We start from the raw sequence: 25,300 nt of genomic DNA, 5'->3' as shown, positions 1-25,300 counted from the left end.
ACTGGCAAGTAAGAGGAATGGAATACTTAGCTCCTATACAAGTAGTTCTAAATTTGAAGAGAGAAGCAGAATCCTTACTTACATTTTAAAAGCATCTTAATGATTTATCTATTTTAACCTGCTGAAATAGGACATGCAACAGAAAACTGATTTTCCCTGATATGCCTGAATGATAGCATCTTTTACTGCTATAACAGTCCATACTGTAGATGAAATGTCTACTTAACAAGTTGTAGTGAATATTTGTCTGAAATGTGATTTAAACACCACAGTAATCAGTATCCATAAATATATGTGCAACTATGACTTGACAAACTCCTTCAAGTTATTCTTAACCTGATTGCTCTCTTTCAGATGATAAGCAAGTACTGAAGATTTTGCAGCCTCCCTTGAACTGTAAAGCTGGCTGGCGGCAAAGCAGCTGGAATCAAACAGACTCTTATCCCAGATACCAAACTGCACTAAATCTTCAAACACAAGACGTGTATACAGAAGAAATCCTAGCAAGTCCTTAAATCTGAATGTGCTGGGGGTTTTTAACATCCTATCAAAACAGCACAAAAGCCTTCTTAAAATGATGGCAAGTCCATGCATATGCATATATTTTATATACATATATAAAAATATATGCAGATCCTGATTAGAAAAGGTAAGTGAATTCTCTTCAGACTTCAACAACAAAATTTTCTCACTGAAAAACAGAACAGTACAATCCCAGGTGAATTTAAATCCTTTTACTTAAAGCCATGCTAACTGGGTAAGCTTGGAGGTCCCTATCCTTTCCTCCAGCTCCGGAGGGCTGGCTGTCAGAGTCATCCACGCAGTTTCCAGGAATGTCCCCCCAGAGTCTGTGGCTGAGACACAGGCAAATTCAGTGGCTACAGGCGTCTCTTATGATAAGCCATTATATCAAAAACAATTAAAGGTCCAGGGCAACAGACAAAATAAATTGTCTACAATAAGCTCCACAGCTTACACTTACTACTCATGAAACAGAAATGGAACTTCACCACGCTCTTCATATGCAGTTACAGAACAGATGCATCAGAGCAACAAAATGAAATAAAAAGAACATCCCCTAAACCAAAATAACGACCTGGTAGAAAAAGTTATGAAAATCAGAATGGCATCCTTTCAACGGCAACAGCATGACAAGGAGTATTTCACTGTGACATAAAGCGTTTCGTTCACGTGCGCACCACTGGCCAGCTTAGAATTTTAAGTAGACCAGGAGGATTGCAAACAACAAATTTTTAGACAACCAACATCTTCAAATTACACTTACTATGTCTTCACTGGCTATATGACTTTACCCCATCTGGTCAACAGTGAACTTGCATGTTATATGTATGAACATCAAAAACAGTGTAAGGGCTATCAGTGTAAGCTATCAGTCTAAACAACTGCACTGAATAGTCACTACAGCAATCCTCTTCGGCATCACAAGCTACCTTACACATAGTTTTTTCCCCTTCTGGCTTCCACATTACAGACTCGAAAAACAGAAGTTAATGTTCCTTCTTCATGAAATGCACAGTAACCTAATATAGGTTCATGGAAGGAAGAAAAAAAAAAGAGGAAATATAAATAAGCATTTGATGGAATCTCTTCATTAGGAGGACAAAGAATCTCTTCATTAGGAGGACAAAGAAAAATACAAATTTCAGGAATATACATGTATATCATAAGAAGGGATCATTTAGCTTCTGTATCTGTGTGAATTAACAGACGAAGTGAAAGTTGCCCTTCTGCTGCTGAACTGTTTTTGTCTGTGTGGGTACTTTGGCACAACAGGGAAGACGCAGGCGCATATAGCTGTCTCCTTTCTCCTGCCTACCTCTGCATCTGACCAACTGGATAGCTTAGTATTGCCCCATTCTCTGGGAACAGATTCACAGTATTGATCTTTTCCTCTAAATGATACAATTGCAGGAACTAAAAGCTTTTCTTCTGTGAGTCAGTAAGATCTGGGCACATAAAATTAGACTTTTTAAGGAGAGTATTTATATATTTGCAGAATACTTCCTAGTCTTTCTATGAACTATTTAAGAAGTTCCCTATCTTCTCCTTGTGTCCTCCTTAGATTCCATCTAAGGAAACTACAGATATCCTTTCTCCCTTGTCAAAAAAAATTCCCTAAGAATAACTTAACAACAGACATCACTACTTTAAGGCATGGCACAGTAATTCCCTCTACAACACTATATACTATCCTTATCTTCCTCCATTTCTGTTATTTTCTCTTTCGAAACAAAACAAAAATCTAATCTATATTGTACAAATCTGTACTAAGAAAAAGTGCTTTACTAAGTAATCTCCTTTTTCCAGTGTAATGATTGCTGACTATTACCTTAGTCAGATATAGATAGATAGAAACACATGAGCCAACAAAGGCTAGCTATTTGAATGTGAAAACAATAAATTACTTCATTTTAGTGCTAGATGATGTAGCCTGTAGCCTTCCTGTTACAACAAGCAATGATGAAAAAAAGCCTGCCAGCAGCAAGCTTAAAGAATGCCATCTAGGCCAGTCTGCCTGAAACTGTTAACATCAGAGTTCAGCTGCCACGAACTATTGCAAGCCACGTACAAAATGAAACAGTAACTCAAGGAAAACTAAGCTGAAAAGATCTTACTTGGAAGGAAAATAACTCTTGTTACTTTCTGTTAGCAACAGAGGAAGTAAGCCTTAACCTTAAAACCTGTCTCAGTAAGCATACATGAGCTTGTGAACATCAGAAATACAGCAGGAGCCGTAACTCCAGAACAAAGCATTCTAAAACTGCTTTCAGATTACAGAGCATGTGAATCTCCCCAAAATGCACATTAGCCCAAAAGTCAAGGTGGTGATGAACATTAAATAGAGACATTTAAAAAAATAATAATAAAAAAGTCCCACACAGAGAGTCCTACTGGCATTACTAGCTATTAATTAAAACCAGGAGCCTTGAGTTCCCAAGTCTTAGTATGGAGGCTGCAACTTACATGTACAATGGCAAATAAACATAGAGTATAAGGTATATAAAAATAATAGTTTCTTGTGCCTAATGCATTGTCATCCTTAAAGGCATTAAACTCCCAAGTAACAAGGTCAAATTGGGGGGTGAGAAAATTTTATAGTCGGATTAAAACTTTAGTTCTGAATTCAAAAGAGCTGATCAGAGATGGAACTTATTTTGACTTTTCATCACGAAGTTGCTTAAACTTAAGCATGTTGCATGTTGTATCTGTCTCGCATCACCCGTAAAATATTATAATTGTCTTTCATCTGACTGTGCATAATTAAAAGACTTGCAAAACCTACAGTGATTTTCCAATGAAATTTCTAAATCCACTGTACATAATAGTTGTATACTTGCGCTCTTTTTCAAGCATCTAAGAATTTTAATAGAAGTGACAAAAACATCTATTATTGATGCAGAAATTGTACTTACTTGGACCATTGTTTTGTCAGAGTACATCAATTCAATTGTCCGATGTATTCTAGATATACTTTCTTGTAAATCTAAAAGAAAAAAATAAAAAACCTCTTCCGTGACGCTGTATAAATGTGCAGGAATATATCTTTATTTTTTCTCGTTAAAGGCTCTGTACATTCCACAATTGATGCATCTGTTTACCTACCTATAGACCCAATGATGAATTTCAGATGAGAAAGCAGATAATGATTTGTGATCCACTGTTGCTCATTTCCTAAAACTCAACCAATCCCACCGATGCTGGAACAACTACTTACATGGTTTTCCTCAGGGCATCAGAATGGACTAAAAGGTCTACCCAGTCCAGAAAGTCTTTGCTCAGAAATTCACTGAATTCTCCCTCACTGAAGGGGCCACTCTACCCTAAACACCTCTGCAGATCACCAAGTCTAGGCCTAGCCCACTATCACACTGACATCTAAAATGCATTTGCAGATGGTCCTTCGGCATGGATCCCACGTCCATTTTGCTCTACTCTCCCCTAATACCTTGCATGCAGAAACCTTTGTTGAAAAAGCTGCGCTAAACAAACTCAATGCACTGTTTGCATCTTCAGTCAATATACCTCCAAGCCTACTAAGATGTATAACTGACTTTCTTATATGCTAGAGGTAAGTTCAGAAGTACAAAAAACAATTCAACACACACATGCACATTAAGGCTACTTCCCTCCACCCCTTCCCATGTCCAGAAGTCCTTTCCAAATGTGGCTACGTTCTCCAGTTTGTGGCAATACCTCTAGTATCGTTTTCTACTTCAGTCCTCCAGCGATGTAGACAGCCTTCTAGGACGGAAAGCTCTTCCTCAGTGATGTGCCTTGGTGCTGGATGCATTGGCAGATCAGGAGGAATTCGTGATTGTGTGAATGGTTTATGTATTACTGATCTTTGTACAGGAGATGTGCTTGGAACATCTGAAGAGGAAGGCCCCTGCTGATCTATTGTGCTGCATTCATTCAAAACACGAAATACCAAAATTGAATCATCACATACACATACTAAACGCTGCACTATAAAAACAAGCTTTTAATCTGAATAAAAAAAAAAAAATGGTAATTTCCTACAGAGAAATCCAAGAGAAGTACCTAAAATATCAATATGAAAATTACTACGTAAATCCTGAAAACTTTGTGGTATACCACATTAGCACAATAACAACTTTGGTTACTATTATCACAAATAAAGGAATTGGATCGGTCAAGTCACAACTTACTTTACTTGAAATGCTATTCAACACCTTCAGATAATGTCACACAATAAAAATAATACAAGAGACTCTAATATTTATGGCTGGCTGTGAATTTAGCACTAAACTTGTTCCAAGCAAGTCTTGTGATTCAAACACTAAAGCGGCCAACTTACAAAAATTCTATGACGGGCAGAATATTAAAAATGAAAATCTGTTACATGTTTTTCTCCTCCTATCAACAAGATGGCATACATGTAATCCAACGTGTAACACGAATCTGCAGACCTTCTTAGCAAGGCACTGTTTATTTACTTTGGGTATGGCACCACGATACAGCCTGAGGAACCTGAGGAACTGTTCTATAGTTCAGAACATTGTCAGAATATTAAGAGCTTAGTGTCACTCCTCAAAACATGTGTTCACACTTTTAGAGGTTGACAAAAGTTGTAAGACTTGAATTTTTACAGAATAAACTTTCTATATAGGAATCTGAACAAAGTATAGAACTTCTGATATTGTATGTCATGCAGTCAATGGCAACTTAAAAGCTTTTCTTATCAGTCATCAATAGATATATATTGGCATTCTATCAGTAATACATTTGAAATCTTTTAAGAGCTTCTTAGACTCATTTACTTCATCAAAGTATAAAATATAAGTATCTTGACTGAACCAGAGCCCAGCTTCCTGAATGCAATATAAAAAGTTCTGTTATAAATTGTTAGTGTTCACCTAGTCAAGACCTATCCTAACTTGTACTCTACTTTATTAACTAATACTAACAGTTACTAGCTTCAATAGTGAGAAAAAGATCTTTCTTAGACATTTATCTCCCTAATGCTTTGGCTACTCTGAATTTAAAGTTGGGCCGTTAGGTTCCTGACTATCTCAATCAGGAATGTAAGCAGAGCAAAATAGAAGAAAGAGTTTAACTCTCAAGCAAAAATTAAAAGAAATCTACACCAGAAACCTGAAAACTCTGCAGCACATATGTGCTGCCCAAATTCAGATTCTTAAAACCATATAAGCCACCTGGGAACCAGTAACCTCATCAGATATTGTGTTTATTTGGAAATGTAGATGTCCTTTCAAGTAAGCAAAGGACAACGACCTGCTGTTTAAAAAACTACACAAGTTTTGATGTTCAGGACCATCAAGCACTATAGTTCTTGTGCTTCATTTGAAAATGGTAGTTCTCCACCTGAAGAAGTTCTTATAGGCACATTGGAGAATACCAGATTATTAACTTTTTGTCTTAATTTATTTTTAAGTCTGTCGTGACAAAAAATACTTCTAGAAAGACAGCAGAAATCTTACACTATAAGCCTTAGGAGATGCCTGGTTGTATCAATCCAATGAATGAAACAGATTTCTTCCCCTCTCTCTCAGCTGTTGGATTTACCCTGAACAGGTCACTTGTGTCTCACCCTGGGAGGAGAGTTGGGAAGCAGCCCTTACCTGGGTGAGGTCTGGGCAGGCAGCGTCCCACTGGAGGGGGCACTAGCACCCAGGTCATCCACTGGAGATGTGCACACCGGTTTGCTGGAGGCAAACTCCAAGGCATACTGCAGGACATCTACCAAGGGGAATCGTTTAGGACCAGAACCATAGCTTAAATATCTGTTAACCATAAAATGTATTAATGCCATCACTCACATATACCAAAAAAAAAAAAACCAAAAAAACACAAAATAATAATAATAAAAAAATAAAAATCAAACAAACAAAACGGATTTTTTCTGGTTGACTACAAATAAAGCAAGCCTTTCCTAGCAAGTTTCATAAACCACAACTATCATGTTTAAACAGTTTCCAAAGGAAACGGTAAAAGAAGAGAGATACAGCAGTGAAATTGAGAGCAAACAACTACACAAAATGTAGAGTTGAAAGGAGTTATTCTGTTCTACATAGCCCATAACATTATTTCCATTTACACTGGGAACAATTATCTATAGTACCGTTCTAATCTCTGTTGTAAAACCGTGAGATACTCTTTGAGTCTCTTGATTTCATCCCGTTTAATTCTTGTTATTTCTCTGTTTTTGTGCATATACCTGTAAAACATGAAAGTTACATCAGTCCATATAATTAGAACACTGAAAACAAGGTCTGTATTCATCAGCAATGACACTTAGTGCTAAAATCAAAAAAACAAAGAAAAAAATTCATGCTCCAAAACTTGTTTTATCTACAACATATCAAGACCTGAGAAGTAAATTAATTATGCCCATCCCCGTGCCCCAACTTTCAGTAATGCTTTATCCCCAGTGTCAAAAGCTCTATTCATACATACCATGGATGCATCCTATAAATGTATACAAACAAGTATTTGGAAAGCTTCTGAAGTGGTTTTAGAAGCAGCCAGGTAGCAATAATCTTGCTTCATTGCTTAGGCTCACAAATAACATTTAGTATCTAGAAAGCCATGATGATAATTCACCTCTACATACAGACATCATGCACTGATGCTGCAGGTCCTTACATTCTGGGTATCTTCAAACCATGCAGTCTACCTGGAACACCATGAAATATCTGACTTTTCTCACCCTCTTTCCTGAGCTGACCAATAAACACTGCAAGACAGTGACATTTTACTGAGTATTTTGCCTGTGTATATAACTACCTAGTAATAAGTTAAAAACTGAAGTGTAAGTGGGTTTTGGCATGATGTAGCAGTATGTCGTAAGTTGTTATCTGTGTATATTTTCTGAAGCAGTCACTGAAACCCATGAAATTACAACTTTTTCAGACAGAATAGAAATTTACTGTGATTTACCTGACTATGAGATGCATTAGCAACTTCACCAAACTCAAGACGTCAAATTTACATTTATACTAAGACTTTGCAGATAATATACTGTACCTGTCCAGGTATAAAATTGGAGGAAATTCTAACTTGTTGTGTATCTTCTCTGGTCTCCCCAAAGCCTGATTAAATTCAAATCTTGATAACTCAAAAGTTAAGACAGGAGGAAGCTCAGTGAACCAGTGCTGAACAAAGCAAAAACAGAAAAACCCACAATAAATGTCTTTCAGCAACAGAACTTCAGTAATAATGGTACAATACTTGCACACTGACATAGCTGTGGTAGAAATTGCTTTTAGAGAGTGTATCAGCATAAGCTTTCTAAAGCTTCTGTCTTTCAGCTTCACTGAAAACAGAGATCATTTGTCACCTGTGCACATCAGAGCATTTCAACTCACCTACTGCTAACTGCATTAAAGCAGAGCAGGCAGAAAGGCATTCCTTTCACATTTATCTCGCTTGTACTAAAAGCAATCTACTCTTGAACCTCTCTGCCTGGCCAACTGTTCTACTATTCTTCTATAACTCTCTAAAGGCCAGAGAAAGGCTTGTTTATACTTTATGAAGTGATCTTCCTTCTAGTTCCCTCAGACTCGTTTCTGACCCTTTCATTCACCTGGTAACACTCGAAGTTTCTAATGACCTCCTTACACATCAGTAAGTGCTCTCAGCACTGTAAAACTGAAAACTTTTTTTCTTGAAATCTCCTTCATATAAAAACTGCCTCTTGAAGTTTTTTCTCTCTCATAATCACTGCTAACCTGTCCATGGATGAACCTGTTATTATCACCTTATCCCAGCTTTCTTTGGATATTCATCGATGCTCTATCCTTAGTCTCTTTTTATACTTTGCTTCTCAGTAAACCCAACTATAAGACAAATTTAATTCCATCTCCTGAATTAGAATTATTTTTTTATCTCCACTCCCCAAAATAAAAAAATGTAGTCTATGCATTTATAGATATCTAATATATTTTGGAAGTCTAAGCATCAAGCTGAGCTTCTCCTGATTACTGTAGACATGGCTGTCAGACAATTTTGATGCCAATGTCCAATGTATTTGACTCAGGGCTCAATTCAAGCTCTCTACCCAGCAAAACATCTTGAATATTCTTTTCACGTAATACCTCCAAGACAGACTTTTCTTCCTTTGCTCATGGCTAAAATTCTGGTCTAGTTTCTCGACTATTTACTATTTCACAACTCAGTGCTATATTTCCTCTCTTCTCCCCTCGCCAAGCTTTAGCAAACAGTCTTGTCACTCTAACAGCTACCCAGGCTGTTGATGAATTTTCCTAGTTCGCTGCCTTCAAAGTACCTCCTCATCCTCCACACAAAATGAGCTGCCTTCCCTGGTCTTGTCTGTGTTAGCCTTCACCAAGTACCACCTCAGTTTTAAAGGAGCCAATTATAACTTATGTTGTGCAGCTCCTTCACACAGCAGTACATTTCAGTGCTAAAATCAGCAAACCCAAATCACAATCCTTCCCTAAAACCTTTCTACTGACCCCAAACCACTTAACAATGAGTAAACTCCTAACATGCTGAAGTTCATCAACCATAGTGCTGACAACTGTTATCTTACTTTCTTCTTACTTCTAAGCCCAAGTGTGTACACTGACCTCCATCTTTTCCTGAGTTTGGTTTTAAGTTCCTTGGGATAGGGAATGTTTCTTTTTACCTGTTTGAATGTTAACTCACGTGCCAACACCCTATTGCATGGCTGAGGTTTTTATGCACTATTTTTATAAACATAGTGAACAACGAACTAAACATTCCATTAAAAAGAATGGTGGAAACAAGAAAGAATCTTACTTTCAGGATAAACTGGATCTCTCAATACACAAGACTACCATATCAAGTTAGACATCTATCACCTCAGATGAATGCCACTTGAAGACTTTATTCAGCAGAGACAAGAAATTCAGCTTCCTTCAGTAATTCCAAATCTTCTAACTTTGAGGCATTAATTTTTAAGCACTACTAATACCTGCAGCCACTACAAATTAATTATTTAAGTCCAGGGAAATATAATCAATTTACTTGGCTCTGGTAGTAATAAAGTAATGCTTTCTACTTTAGGTTTTAATGTTAACTTTCTCATTTTGCCACTGCTGTCAACATGACTATGTTTTCACATGCTAAGAAGCTAAACTGATTAAAACCCAGACACCTTCACAGAGCTCAAAGTTTAACACTAGAACAGCACGTGACTATCCTTTCATCCACTATAGAACCTTTTTTAACCATTAAAGGTTAAAAATAAAATAAAATAAAATAAAATAAAATAAAATAAAATAAAATAAAATAAAATAAAATAAAATAAAATAAAATAAAATAAAAGGAGAAATATGACCTCTCTGGAGATCAAATACCAGCAACAGGTTGAAACCAGTGATGTAATACCAAAAGATGATTCTCTCAATAATCTAGAAGAGATACAAGCCCCAAAATTAATGAACCTATAATGCCAGACATCAGAACATGCAGGGCAATAAACAGTGGGTCACAAGACACACACACAAAAAAAAAAAAAAAGACAAAAACAACAACAACAAAAAATGAAAAATAAACAGCATGACAGTAACATTTTGAGAGAAGCCCACAGAAGCATTCAACTCACCTCTTGACCAGACTTGGCAGAGTTTTCTGAATGGAGAGATTCAATTTCCCCTTCAATCATTGCAGCTTCTAGGCACTCATGCAGATCTTTAAAGCCATTAACCTGGAGTGGATACTGGCCAAACATTTCTGTGTTTTCAAATTTTTTACCTTCACATAAGAAATTAAACATTAAAGGTTAAGTGATCATTCCTAAAACTGTAAAACAAAACAAAAGAACAATAACCACCAAACAAACAATTCTAGGTCACCTGGCCTAGTCTACTGAACAATGCTCACATTTTCTTATTGAGCAACTCACTTATATATCTTTAAGATACTTCAAAAGTCGCTTCAACATAACACTGAAAATGACTGTTTTTCTTCTTAAACAATTTTTGCCTTGTTTCTGCACTTATCTGTTATATCAAAAAAAAAAAAAAAAAAAAAAACTCACAATGTTTTATGTGTGTAAAACTGTGATGTGAAGTCAAAGTCCTCCACTTGCAAATAGCAGCTGAGTAGTACAACCCTGTACTGTATCATCACTCTGTGGAACTGCTGGTATGAAGCTGCCCTTTATACGTTTTGCAAAAATAAGCCACAAGAGCACATTCATGATTTCTGTCCTGAAAACAAGATCGTAATTTGGTAATAGTGCATAAAGATGTATGTTTAAACATGAGAAGAAATATGGGTGGCGAGTGATTTCAATTTAAAATTGTTACTGACTTTAGGATGAAATAAATTTAGTCTTCTTGCATCAGCCAGTTTCTTTTCCTTGGTTTGTTTTTTATATCTCCTCTGTTGAGATGAGAATGTGAGGGACTAAAGTACTCAAATGCAGAAGAGTGAGAATACTAGCTAGTAGCAAGTAATCTGGAGAACATTTTTGAAGTCTGACAGCAAAGCAGCATTAGCTACAGTATTCCAGGCCAAGAAACAACCTGGAAAACACTTTAAAGATTATAGCTGCTTCATTCAAACACATCTCAAGAAACATTTGCTCTTGGGATGGGGACTGAATAAGCAACATTAAAATGCTTTCACAGCTGACGGCCTCCTGGAAATTGACAATAATGCAAATCTGCAAATTAAATGTAGATAACACAGAGAAGCTCATTCTACACTCTCTGACTCCTCAGCACACTCTGTGACATTGACCTTGACCAGGCTTCTGATGTTTCCTTGTTTTCAAGGAACAATACTTTTAAGAAGGTGAGTTATCTGTACCAGAAACTGTACAGAAGAAAATGCAGTAATTGAAATTCAAAATTTTATTAAGTGAAGCAGAGTGTCAGAGACTAGCTGTAGGAAATGCAGTCGTTTGACTTCTGTACACCTTTAGCAGGGCAAAAATGCCATGATAATCAGTTCTTGCAACCATTTTTGCTCAGCATCTCCCCTTAACTTCTGTGCTTCAGGACATACACTCAACTCCTGAAAGGTATCAAAACAGTCTTCCTGGACTGCTGAAGTTCACTACATTCACGTTCAGGATAACCTTTTGACACACACTGCAGGTGTATTCTCCAAGTGTATTTCTGCAGACAGCTAAAATCATATAAATGCATCATTTACCTAGGTACTTAGATAAGCACTCAACAGGCACCAGCAGAGAAGTCCGAGCAAATTCAGGTGCATACCTTCAAGTACACCAACTGCTAGAAATCGTCCATAAAACAACTCCACCATTGGGTTCTTTGGTTTCTCTCCATCCCTGAAAACAGAGTGTGTTAGCGCAAGATCCCACAAAGCCGCAAATCTTTTTACAAAAATAAGAGTAGAATATTTTGAATTCATTATGGAAATGCCGCCTATTTTACTTAGTTACAGTTCATTATGTTTTGTTCTTTCCACTAAAGGCAATAACAATTCACATATTTGCAATAGTAAGTACAATCTGAAAATTAAGTTTCAGAAGTGCTTCATTTCAAGAAAATTTATGTAAATCAAATTCATTTTGTGAGTGATTAAATAGCACATAGCCCTTGTAAAAAAAAAAAAAAAAAAAAAAAAAAAAGTTTCTTCCAACACTCTAGAAACAATTGCATATTCAAAAGACAGTTTACAGATGTTCACGTACACAAACTATGAACATTATCTTCTGAAAAGGGAAACAGGAGCAAGGTTTTGAAGAATTTACACTATAGTATTGAAAAGTAAAACTACACTCAAGTGAGAAACAAGCTAACATTACTGACAATATATATCTCTACTGTTCAGAAATTTTGGAATTCATTCATTAAGATTTCTAACATAAAAGAAGTAGGTGAAAAAGGAAATTAATGGTAAATTTAAAGTATCAGCATGTATGGAAAATTACATTTTAACTGATATAAGCTATAGAGTTGGATCTTTTTCAGCCATACAGTTAGAGACGGATTTTCATTTGGTTGGGTTGCCTTTTCCTTATTGAAATGTTCAATTTAGAGAGTAGTAGAACAATCTTACCTCTCTTCTTCAGCTTTAATTTGGAAGGCATCTTCTAACCAATCTAATAATTTGTGTGTAAATTCACTAACATCTTGCTGTTGGAAAATATTAAACGGTCAGTAAACATTCACATATACTACAGAATACAATGAAGTACCACTTTACATGATCAGCATAGAAGCACATCCTCTTACAAGAACTCCAGAGTCACACTATGCCTAAGACTATGCCATGGTTTTGTTTTTTTACGGGTAGCTTTCACAGTCCTGTGATTCTCATTACTTGGGCTCAGCTTTCATACCATGGCAGTTCAAAGGCATCTCATGAATCCCATTGTTCAAACCCTTTGGTATCTAACAAGTGGTGACTAATATTACTTTCACCAAGCACTAAATTCAGCATGTTGCTGCAGCTAAATACCTTAACCATATAACCTCATGAGCGAAAAATAAATCTTATGAAGAAACAAAGTGTTTCTCAGAAAAGCAAAATACAGATGCAGTGATTTAGGCAAGATACTTGAATATGGATATTATGGCCCACAAAACCAATATCTAGACAAATAGTATACTTGGCTTACACAGCCTTGGATGTGTAAGATCAGAAAAATTAAACTCTTTCAAAAAACACAAACTTAGACTTTAAACTAAGCCCTAAAAGCAAAAAAGTGGGACTACTAAGAAGGTTTCAAAAAGGGTGTTAGGTACTTTACTTTGAGGTTTCTAATATAATAAGAAAGTAAGAAAGTGTACTGCATCTGGTAGTCATGATGCCAGAGATTATTTATTAAATTTGTTTTTTATTTTTATTTAAATAAAGGTTACTGGAGGTCACAATATTAGAAAAAAATGTTCAAAAAGACTGATAATTAGAATTCTCTTTTTAGCACCTGTGGACATTTTGGCTTTTTGATTGTCCATTTTAAGTATTCCCTATTGCTAGATGACCATATGAGAGCATGCATAATCTTGAATAAAATTGCACAAAAATTACCTGTTGGGAATCATTTGATTTAAAAGCATCTTTAAGAATCTCAACTGCTCTAGATGGGTCGACATATTTTCTCTTTGAACCAACTAGAAGTGCAAACAGGTACCTCAGTTCACGCATGAAAGGCAGATTCCTATGTTCCTGTATTTGAAGAATTAAAAATATTTAACAAAGCAGCAACAAAAACATAGTTTTAAAAAGTGTTACTGAATGAGCTAAACAAATATTCCACCAGTTGTCATACTAATACTTAAACTTACACGCATTACTACCAAGATTGTGTTACCTGGCTTTTACTTTTTAGTTTTATCACAGAACCACAGGCTAGTTGAGGTTGGAAAAGATGGTGGCCATCCTGTCCAGGCCCCTGCTTAAGCAGGGACACCCAGAGCCGGTTGCCCAGGACCATGCCAGGGAGCTTCAAAGAAGCTCTTCAGGAAGGGTGACTCCACAACCTCTCTGGGCAGCCTGCACCAGTGTCTGGTCAGCTGCACAGTGAAGTGCTTCCTGATGTTCAGAGGGAACCTCCCACTGATTACAGATAACGTCCTATTTACACAATAACCTTCTCTGGAAAGAAAACTACACTTCAAGAACTGAAACCTCCATGAAACCACAACTAGACATGGCTGTTTGGCTCAAAATAAGGCTGAATGGACATGTGGAAAAGCTGAGCTGAGCTTAAGACAAAACAGTTAATCCCAAGACTTACTACTAAATATTACACACCCAGCGCCACAAGCCAACTTCTCCATGCTCATTTCTATTAGGCGTGTGACCCCAGTTTTGTATGTCTTACCATGAATCTTATTTGGGAGCCACTAAACAAATTTCAGCTGATATACATAGCTTACAACCATACTGGAGAATGAAAAGGACAAAAGAAAAGAGATACCTTTTCCCTACAGGATAATCCATGGAATTTTAGTTTTATAAGAAAAATATTTTTCCATATAATCACTGCATCTCATTATCAGGTATGACTTATCCCTACACTTATCACACAACTCCAATATAGCAAAAGTGAAGTTAATTGGATAAACAATGGAGGAAAGCTATTTACAATTATGTGTGCATCTGATACACTGAGCAGAAGAAAAAAAAAATTGAAGTTGAGTGAATTATTAAAAATACAACACAAGAATAATTAGATGAGATAAGAAATAGCATGCAAGCTTCATTTAGTGTAAGAAAGTTGAAAGCATGCAGGTTCCTCAAAGAACACCACATACAGCCCTATCAGTTAGTGCAGGCAGATTTTACAAAGCCTCAAGTAAAACACTGCAACCATATGCATCACTTTTGTTGACTTAGCATCCCTCTCTAAATCTAGCAGAATTACTTGTGAGCCCATGCACTGCCTTTGTTTGAAGTTTTTTTGTTACCTGAAGACTCTGAATTTATAACGTGTAAATAGATTGTTATTTCTCTTAACAGAAATAGCCTGCTCTCTTGAAAACTTAAAAAAAATAAATAAAAAATTATATGGTTTCCAGGAAAGAAACAAAAGAACTACCTTCGCCTGTATAATGAAAAACAAGTAAATTGAAACACAATCAATCACACCATAGATTAATCCACAATTTTACTGCTGTGGAGACTGGATATCATTCTTACTCCCGAGCAAATAGTTGACACACACTTGTGAAATTAAAACCCATGTAATATCCACTTGCATGTAGAACAAAGTATCATTCAAACACAGCACAGATGTCAGATACGGGCCAAACTGGAATAACTTGGTGACAAATGTGCTCATCAAAGAGCAGACCTGTTTAGTTATTCACCTGTGAATCCAGTGCACATAAAGCTTCTAGTACATACAGTCTTTTATTTCATCTTTAAAAACCATGCATTGTGTGGAACTGGAATGTGTTCTGCTTATTACTTAAAAACTACTTCTGGTCATGTAAATCCCCAAAATGTTTCACTTGCTCTTCTAGTCCACCTTGCAAAACATTGACCAATTATAACCAATGTTCACAGAAAAGGCTGAAGACTTTGTCAAATGACACCCTAATTCAGCAATCAGTCTTCATAATTAAAGAATAAAATCAGTTTTCCATTTATATCTTTAAATCAATTTCTAACAAGAAAACAGAGAAACAAGTTCTGAAGTGATTTGTTCTTACTATTTTCATAAAGTGATCTACTAAAGATGAACAGAGTTTTAGATACATTTTATCAAGATGCTTCAGAACTAGCAATCACCTGTTCACAGGCATAATATACATGTAGATGATTGACCAAAGAATAATCTAGATATCATCTTTCTTTTATCAAATTTGAATTGCAGAAGCAATAAGCATTCTTGCATTACCCACCCAGTCTTACACTACTTACTTTGCTGAGTTTCAGAAATAATTGTAGTTTTGGGTTATCAACTGGCTACTGATTTCAAAATGATTACTCAGAACAAATGTTCCTCTAAAGCCGAAAAAGGTTCTCTAAAATGAATAAAATGTGTTGGGTTTTTTTTTGAAAGCTCTCTTTAATGCATTTGCCATCATCCTTTAACATGTAGGCATTAGCTCAACAAACAGCGATTCTGACTAAACAAAGCCTAAAATCTTCAAGTGGATGTGAGCCAGTCCCCAAGCCATGGACAGTTCTACAAAGGACTCACATTTTATTACAAAAAGAACTGCTGAAGTAACCACAGCACAGCACAAGGTTCTCAGTATTCAAGTACACTCTACATGAAATGAGAAAAAAGTTAAAATCAATTTTAAAACAAAAGCTGTACAGAAAGTTTATCATCTAAAATGTTCTCTATTTTATCACCCATCTTGCCTGCATAAGCAACTTCTTAATGCTCTGATGTTGGGACAATCTATGATTAAGAAATGCTTCTAAAGCAATCTAGATGTTTAATGCATAGCAAGCATTCATTATTCTCAGTCAGTATGCCAGGACACTGGCATAACAATAATGTTGAAACACTGGGAAGGACATGCTAACCTGTAATACAGTAACCCCTTTCTTGTGATAATAAAAAGCTTCTTGAAGATCCAGTCCACACCAAATATTCAGGTGGCCTCACTGCATACAGCTGGAGCTGCATGGCAGCAGGAGCTAAGAGAGCTGGGAGGGCACAGGGGCTGCAGTGACTACAGCCAACCATATTTTGTTCCGCAGGAAGAAGCTGAGTAACACACCAACCGAGGAAAAGGAATTTCAAATGAGAAGAAAAAACTGATCTGAGATTTTAAATGTATGCCAATGTTTGAAAAACAAGAAAAACAAAGTCCAGTTAACTGAGGCAAACATGCGTGCATTTTTTTTTGTGCTGGTGGCAGTGGGTTTTTTTGTTTGCTTAAGTAAAAAAATTATACAAATGACTTCTGGATGAAAAATTTTACATGTCAAATTATTACCGGCATTTAGATTCAATATATTGATAGGAAAGGATGGAAACATCTTACTATGGAATATTGCCTGAAGTGCAACCAAATGCTTTAATTCTATATCAAGACACTGTCACAATCTTAGAACTAAACCCTACTTTCCATCAAACAGAAACAAAACAAGATGACAAGATGTAAACCAAGGTCTTGAAAATCTGAGATTATTAATTTTTTTCTTTATTAGCAGGTTATGTAAGTCACACCCAGCATTTAAGATTAAGTGGGGAAAAAAAAAAGCAAAACCAAAAAAAAAACAAACCACACACACAAACCACTATCAGCACCAAAAAAAAAAAAAAAAAAAAAAAAAGAGAGAAAAAAAAAACAACACTGAGTCACGATATTTTTTAAAACAAGTAAGAAGACAGAAGTACATTTTCCAGGGCATTTTTTCTCCAGGACTTTTTTTTTCTTGTCAAGTGGAGGTTTATATTACAACTTTAAATGAATTTGATTCTACTTGTCTTCACCATATAATGAAATATAAGCACCATATTTGGGGACATGCCTATTTATTTCTACTGTCTATGTTTCAACTAATGAAGAGTTCTCTTTTCTGAACGTCTACCCACAACATATTTCAACATAAATGCAATCCCCTTTGAGCTGCAGATAAGAGATATGAGTGCATAAATCATTTACAATTCCATTCTGGTATTTAGACGTAGGAGAGGATACAAACTACTGCTAATCTTACTAGCAGGCTTGCAGTAGGTTCCTACACAACTCCCTATCATTTGCTCAGTGTCTCACAAATTTACACAGCCTTAGTATTGTTTGTCATGGTCAGAATTTCTAAGCAATAGCACTTTGGAATTGCTAAAGTCGCATATGGCTTCTAACATCAATGCTCTGGTAAGCCATTTTTCAAAGACAACAACATGGCATTATCTATTTCGTATCTCCTCTTTGATGCCAACTGCCTTTTTAAGCCCTCAAAAATGATGGTAAAGAAATTTGAGTACTGGAGTATATTATTAAAACAACCAATAATGAAACACAGGCCAGAAAGTCAATCTAAAAAAAAAAAATTAAAAAAATATTTCAGGAAAACTCTTTGGTAGAACATAACATGACTGTATTCTGCCCTTACTAAAATACACCATCTTGCCACACTCTTGTGATATGTTCCCAACACTACCAATGCTGTATTTGCACACCATCTCACAATCTATTGCAAACATTTTTTTCCTAAAGAAAACAAGTGACACCTTGTTCTTCAGTGGGGGGAATGAGGGTGCAGGTGGAAAAAGGGATTATACAATTATGATTGAACATGCAACTTCCCTTTAACGGTGCATACCTAGAGGTTTTGAAAATGGACACTAATTTCTTTGTTTTTTGTTTGTTTGTTTGTTTGTTTAAATTGCAGCTTAATTTTTGCTAGTGAACATTCCAGTCAAGCCTGAAGTGCCAAACAAATAAAAACAGGCTGACAACACACTCCATGTGTAAAATCTGAAAGGAAGGAGTAAAGGACAACGGTCTAATTTCTGGATATGCAAGAATTCATCGCTCTGTTTACCTGAAAAACCAGGACATTAAGTGTTTTCACATTTCATGCAGCTACTTCCTCTTTCCATTTCTTTAACTATTTTATAGCACAGAATTCAGTGTACTCCTATGCATTTTTCCTCAGAAAGCATCTACTGAAGGAAGAAAACTTGGCCTGTTTTGTCTGTCAGTCCATGCCCATTCTTCCACATTAACCTGAGGTTACAAGAAACCTGAGCCAACTCCTCTGTTCCACAACCCCATATGAATACCAGAATGAGCATGAGAAAATTTATGTTTACAATCACTTTGCTAAATGTCCAGAAGAGACTAGCTAATAATCAAAAGCTTAATCTCAGATCATGAGTTGCAAATAATAAACATTCCCAAAAAGCAATGAGGGGGCCAGGTCAACGCTAACAATGCTGCCAAAAAACCTATACAGATCAAACCCATGCAGACTAACCAAAAAGTATGCCCACAGCTGCACAGTGCAAGGGGTGCAGAATAAAACATGCTTCTTCATACAAACTACTTCCACATTAAAAATGTTCACCCACTAGCATCAGTGCTGCCACAGCTGTTGCACAAGGCTCAGAGTAGCCCTTCCACTGAATCTAGTCTATGCGGTTGTTTGCTGAGCAGTCTGCAGGGCAGGATGTTAAGAGAGGTACTCTACTACAAAGCCAAAGTGTTTTATGTAAGATCCATAATAAGAAGCTCAGAGCGATATTAATTGGCACCTATAACATCTGTGCTAATTTGAACTAGAGAGCAGTGCAAAAATCAATTACAATAGAGAAATGCCGTTATTAACCACTAGGGGAAGTCAGCTTCTAATTTTACCTTTTGGTTTCGAGGCAAATCTTGAGCATTTGCAGGAGGATTGAAATTCAAAACTAGTCTTCGAAACTCCAGTAGATTAAATAATGACTGAAAAGAAACAAATAAAGTGTTACAGCACATCTGAAAACCCTAAAAAATTATTCCAAAGTGTGCCAATAAATTAAATGTTAAATATATAGCTTCTAAAATGAAACTTTACCATTATATATTGTTTTACTTAAACTTTGCTAAATACATTTTCAACATTACACAATTACTTTACTGAAAAAGCATAATTAAAAAAAAACTTTATACTTAAATGAAAAAATAAGTTTATATGATAGGTAGAATAAATTACTTTTTTCAGCGCATTTTATTAACTGTATAGCTGTTAGTTTTCAAATCAAAATAAAAGCTTCATTGACTATGTAAAATTTGCCTTGTAGCCCCTCTATTATCTACCGCCTCAATGCAGAGAGGCTATATCTTTGTAATTGCAACTTAAATCCACTTGCAATCTGTACTTATTCCATTCTTTCCATTCCTCCAGGATTTGAATACTGCATGTTAGAGTAAGGAAACCAGGGTTACACAACTTAGCAAATAAGGAACTGCTGTTATTCTAATTTTACGTACAACAGGACAAGAAAAAGGGTACACCTGTGAAGAACACCATAGAGTAACACAGAGCCTGGAGCCAAGAGAGTACAAGAAAAAGACAACTGATTGCAAAAATAGAAGTCCAAAGCAGTGGCTGAGGACTGAAGTCCAAAGCACTGATGTAACCGCATTGTTGCTTTTCTGTATAGGCATGAACTGCTTCGGTTAAAGTTGAAGATGTAGTGCTTCTTAAAGGTAAGTTAGGCTTAATTCTACCACAGATCAGCATCTGGATGAAGAAAGGGTTTAACATATTTTAAACACACTCAGAGAAGCACAGGAGAGGTTTACCCTCTAATTCATCCCATTTGGTTTTACAGCCTGTAACTTTTTTTTCCCTGACCACATATTAGCTATTTATTTTTGAAAGGCAGAGTTTGCCTACTCTGGCAGTAGACTTTGATCCCACAATTTGTTCTACACAGGTAAAGACTTAAGTCACAGACCACAATGGACTTAACAGGATTTCAACTCCATAACGCCAAGAAAGTGAAACTCAAATTGTGAAGAGGCAGTGGGTCTATTCCAAGAATTTTAAACACATTGGATGGAAAAAAAAAGATGAGTTTGTAAGAATTTGCTCTCCTCATGAAAGACCCTTTTCCGAGTTTGACCTCTTCCCATATACCATCTCCAGCAAAATCAGGCGGCTATCAAAGTTGTATTTCCTAACACTTTTAGATTTAAGAAGACAAAAACACCAACGAGAAAAGTCCTTTCTCACATGCTAAATCAATATAATCAAGTAGGCAAGCTTTTTTTTCCCCAGCTGTTTTGATGGTCAGAATACAGGTTTCCCTTTTATCCTTCCTTGCAGAGAAGAAAGATTAAAACACCGAGTCCTTTGTTTACTTACTCAAACCATAGAAAATGTTAATATTTAATTCAAGTGTCATTCTAGGAGTTCGTACTAATTGAAGTTATGTCTCATGATGTAACAACATTCCACTGATGGGCTCTTCATCAAGCGAAACATAGCAATGCCTTACACACAAAATAAACCAGCTGTTGAAATATAATGTCCAAAGACTGACTTCTCTCCATGACTAATCCAAGTGCTATCAAAGTGCCAAGCAGCTGAGCTGGCCAATTTCATAACACATCCAAATTTAGTACAGAAAATTGTAATAAACTTTATGATTTTGCCTGGCATTTCAGTAAGTATTAGCTCTTTATTTCCCACCTTATTTCTGATTTTCTTCTTTTAAAATTATTTTCTCTTATTTTTTTCTAAATCCATTTGTATCCTTTTAAGTACCTGTACAGATATTCCAACTCATTGTTAAAATGTTAAATAACACCCCATTTTAACAACTGCAGTCAGAACATTTGCTTGACCAAGCAAAGGCTGACCATCTCAAAGATCCCCAGCTTATCAGAAACCTCTGATTCTCAGTAAACTTTTAAAGATGACAGACAGCAGCCTTGCTAGGACTTGACCCTCTTCTCTCAACTCCACTGGATGGAGCTCAGTGGGTCCCATAGACTATTTAATATGGGCCCAGTTACCTCCAGTAACCACTGACTCAATCCTCACCCACAGCTCAGAGCTAGACCCAGGTCCTTCTTTGGCTTTTTATTACCAGTATAGGAACAAAAGTTCTTCTTATTACCATAGGCATCCTCTGCAAGCATTAATCCCAGGTAAATTTTCACTTTCCTAACACCATCCTTTCATGCCTGGGCAGTGTTTCCAAACTCCTCCTCAGTAGTCTACCTCTGCTTCCACTTCCTGCACAATGCTTGTCCTCTCAGCTCATTAAGCTGACAGCAAATGATTAATTTTTACTGTTTTATTTTCCTATTAGCTTAACACCTGCTTACCAAGTGGACAGATTAACACCACTGCTAGGAAAGGGAATCACAGTAGTAGTAAGTGATATCAATTCTAATTACCATGAAAATGAACAGATTTTCAGAATGCCTTTCTGCTACTGCTTCAGTTAGGGACAGAACGAGAGCATAACAGAAAATGAGAATAAACAAGCAAACAAAAAAAAAGATACATTGTCAGTTTAGGGAGTTCTAACAATGCTGAATGACAATAGACTTTTTGAGGCTTTCCCCCAGAACAGGTGGTAATATAGATATTTTCTGTCATGCTAGAGAGAACTATTTAGAGGTGTAGCTTCAAGAATGTAAGATATCAAAAACGTTCAATTTTCCAAGTAATGTCTACCTTAGTTACATAGACAGACACCAGTTTCAGAATATAAGTAGCCTTAGTTTCACTTTAAACATCCTGCCTAACCCTTTTCCCCTCTTAGTATCTAGGATTATCAAAACAAGGGCCTTGGAATTAGTTTGGCTGAATAAAGTAATAATTCTTAATATTCAAGTACTGTGATGCTGCATTAACACTGTAAGAATGTAAATTAGTCATCACATTAAATCCATAAAAGCTTAGCATGCAACTCAGATCATTACCAGCTGCCAACGGAGTCCCAAAATAGTAAAGGTACTGACATCAACCATACTTGGAGAGTAGGAAACAGTACTTTTACATCCAGATGAAAGATAACCTATCAAGCTGTTGCATATAGCTTTGGACAGGCACTCTTTGATGGATTCTTGAAGATCTGTAAGCACAGGGCACTAAAAACAGCTGTTTCAGCAACAGATGTAAAAAGAAACAGACTAGCAATTGCGTATGTTTCCACTGTCCAGGTCAAAGAAGCAAGTATTTTTGAGCCATAGCTGGTGAATTTTTAATATTGATTACCTTTCTAAAGTTTACATGAAGAACACAATCTTGTAATACAACAAACACAGCCATCTTTCTATTCAACTTGCAAAGATTAAACTCAGAAGTAAGGAAGGGCTTTCAAATTGTTCTATGAAGCTTGTATTAAAGCAATTCAGGCTACTAATTCTAAAACAGGCTATAAGATGCCAAAAACATTTCTCATTTCACATAAAATGACAATGATGTTTAAGTAGAATGAATACATTTGACCAATGTTGTAATGGCTGTAGAAAAATGAAACTTCCTAAGGTGATAAGCAAGAAAAACCGTGGTTATTAAAGCTTAGCCAACAAAAATAGGCCATACCTATAGGCAGGCAGCTGGAACATTGGCTTTTGTGAAACGTGGTCAGCATTGAGGTTTGTCTTAACACAACCACAAGAAAAAGCTGTGCAATTTCCATTCCTGGGGCATGCTACTTTCACCAGAATGAACTGATTTAAAAATGAGTAAGAATGCCACCAATAGTGTACGTGTGCATAACAATAGCAATGTGTCTGCAGCAAATACTAGCAAGAAAATTTGTCTCAATTAGTGCCAAGGCATGAGATTTAACAAGAGAAAATTATAAACTTGAATTTTGGCAAAGAAAATTTAGCAAGGATTTAATTTGGTTAGAAACCAAAATTGAAAGGTATCTTGTTAGTACAGCTTAAAAAGCAATTATTAGGCAGGGGGGAAGAGAAACACGCGTTTCTGCAAAGCTCTTAAATGAATCCCTTCAGGTATTGGCATGTAGCCAAAACATGATCTTGTGCAAGTCAAAAGCTTATATATGCATTAACACCCCAAAACAGCTATTTGCCGAGATGACATTTAGCCACCGTGGGCCCTTTGTGCATTTCCAATTTTATATTTATTCAGAGTTTAAAGCCACAAAGCAGAGACCATATCTATCTTCAGTCTGTATAGCAAGCATAGAGCAATCTTAAAGAATTAATACATTACTGTTCTGAAAATAAAGAGCATAAATAGAATTCTGCCTATGTCATTAAATATATTATTTAGAAGAGTCTGCCTCTGCTAACATGACAAATTTATGTTCTTACTTCACTTTATAAACAACTCTGGTGTACACAGAGCTACTGTTAGTGGGGAAGATTGGCCATTTTTAGGGTTAATTTTTCATTCGTGCCAATAATATAAATCAAAGAAAAAGCAGAACCCTATATGCTAACCTGCACATATGAGCATATACTCTTGTCAGTAGCATTACTAACTTCAAGTTTTTTAACTAGTAAGGATAAAGTGCTAAGGGTTCCAAAAAAAAGTAATCCTACTACACTAATGACTATTGGTGTCTTAACACTCTCACAAACTGTGGATTGAATATTAGTGTTTAGCAGAGCTCAATATTGCATGAACACATGCAATTTCACCAGGAAATAACTTCACTTCTCTCCAAATTTCAAGTCTTTTGGATTCTATACCACTAACTCGGAAGAATTGCTTCTCACTTGTCTCTAAGGCCTTCCCCACCTTTTCTATTCAACGATGTACTTTACCTTTTGGTTCATGTTCTTGAACCCACTCTTTTGACTACAGGAGTTCACGAAGCAGCTTGTTTGTTACCACTGCACCAACTTACGCACTATGCTGCTTTCCATCCCTGTAACTTACTCTGGGGCTGCTTGCTGCTCCACTTGTGTGTGTCTTATTCACAGTAAGTGGTAAATCCTGTTTATCAGAACAGAGACTAATGACAGGTATTAAATGTGCTCATCAGACCTATATTTAAGCCAATACATACATCACATAGCAGTAAAACACAGACAAGAATCCTTCCTATAATCCTTAAGCTAAAATGAATTTGAGTGCTATACTTACTTGCTTTTGCATATAAATTAAACACATTTTATTACAGTGTAGAAAATAATTAATGTTAAAAATTACTAAAAATTTTAAATATATTTTCCTCCTGAATAATGGCCCTGTGTATTGCCTTCCACCTTTTAAAGAAAAAGACCATGATAAAACGAGGAAGTTATCCAGAGCATCATTCTGATATTGCTTTTTTCATTCACTGAGAACTTGGCACAATCAAAAGCTTTCCTAAAAATCCTCACATTCTTTAGAAACCTGCACAGAGTGACAAAGAACAAACGAAATAAGAAAGGACCTTAAAAGCTAGGACTTTAGCAAGTTCCTGTTCCTATACTTGTGAAATTATAGGTATGAGAGTTTTTTCTCTATCCTTCTTGGAAGCAAAACTCCTACAGACAGATATGACACTACCTCGTGGTTGAATTTGTGCAGAACAACTCCACATGTACAGTGGAGTCCAGAAAACATTTAGTGTTTTCAAAGTCACAGAGAGATTCAATCACAGATCTTAAAAGCTTTGGAAAGCGTCTCACAAAGCACATTCTTACTCATAAACAATCAACAATTCAGCATTCCAAACTGCTGAAAACTCAAGTATAAAATGCAGTTTTGAGCTGTTGTGGTTTGTTTTTTCTAGAAGGCTTAGGTGTAACATGGAAAAAGATGGAGAACAGCTTTCATACTGTTTGATCTAGAAAGTCAAACTAACTTAAGAACTCCAGCAGACTTGGGTTAAGTTGACATTTTAAGTAAACAGCAGCTCACCATGGTATTACCAGCCTGTATTTAGAGAACGTTTACTCATTTATAGCAACAAACTCAGAACATTACTGTAATTCAGAAG

General features: G+C 36.1%; 1 protein-coding gene across 2 annotated transcripts in view; it reads right to left on the bottom strand.

The window, feature by feature from the left end:
• The window catches only part of USP25 (ubiquitin specific peptidase 25), a 93,261-nt gene that overhangs the window by 21,928 nt on the left and 46,033 nt on the right, over window positions 1-25,300 (bottom strand). Inside the window, exons 6-15 of one of the 2 annotated variants that reach the window (XM_084297714.1) lie at window positions 19,248-19,334; window positions 13,504-13,641; window positions 12,529-12,605; window positions 11,721-11,794; window positions 10,097-10,245; window positions 7,531-7,658; window positions 6,626-6,721; window positions 6,126-6,287; window positions 4,216-4,424; window positions 3,435-3,505 (exon numbers count right to left, since the gene is read on the bottom strand). In XM_084297714.1, the coding sequence (XP_084153840.1) occupies window positions 3,435-3,505; window positions 4,216-4,424; window positions 6,126-6,287; window positions 6,626-6,721; window positions 7,531-7,658; window positions 10,097-10,245; window positions 11,721-11,794; window positions 12,529-12,605; window positions 13,504-13,641; window positions 19,248-19,334 (1,191 nt within the window). Of the gene's footprint in view, window positions 1-3,434; window positions 3,506-4,215; window positions 4,425-6,125; window positions 6,288-6,625; window positions 6,722-7,530; window positions 7,659-10,096; window positions 10,246-11,717; window positions 11,795-12,528; window positions 12,606-13,503; window positions 13,642-19,247; window positions 19,335-25,300 lie in introns of those variants that run through there. The other variant, XM_084297715.1, reaches the window with a different exon arrangement.

This window comes from Netta rufina, assembly GCF_964035555.1.
Source record: "Netta rufina genome assembly, chromosome: 1".
Lineage (NCBI taxonomy): Eukaryota > Metazoa > Chordata > Aves > Anseriformes > Anatidae > Netta > Netta rufina.
This window is presented reverse-complemented; position numbering and strand designations above follow the sequence as displayed.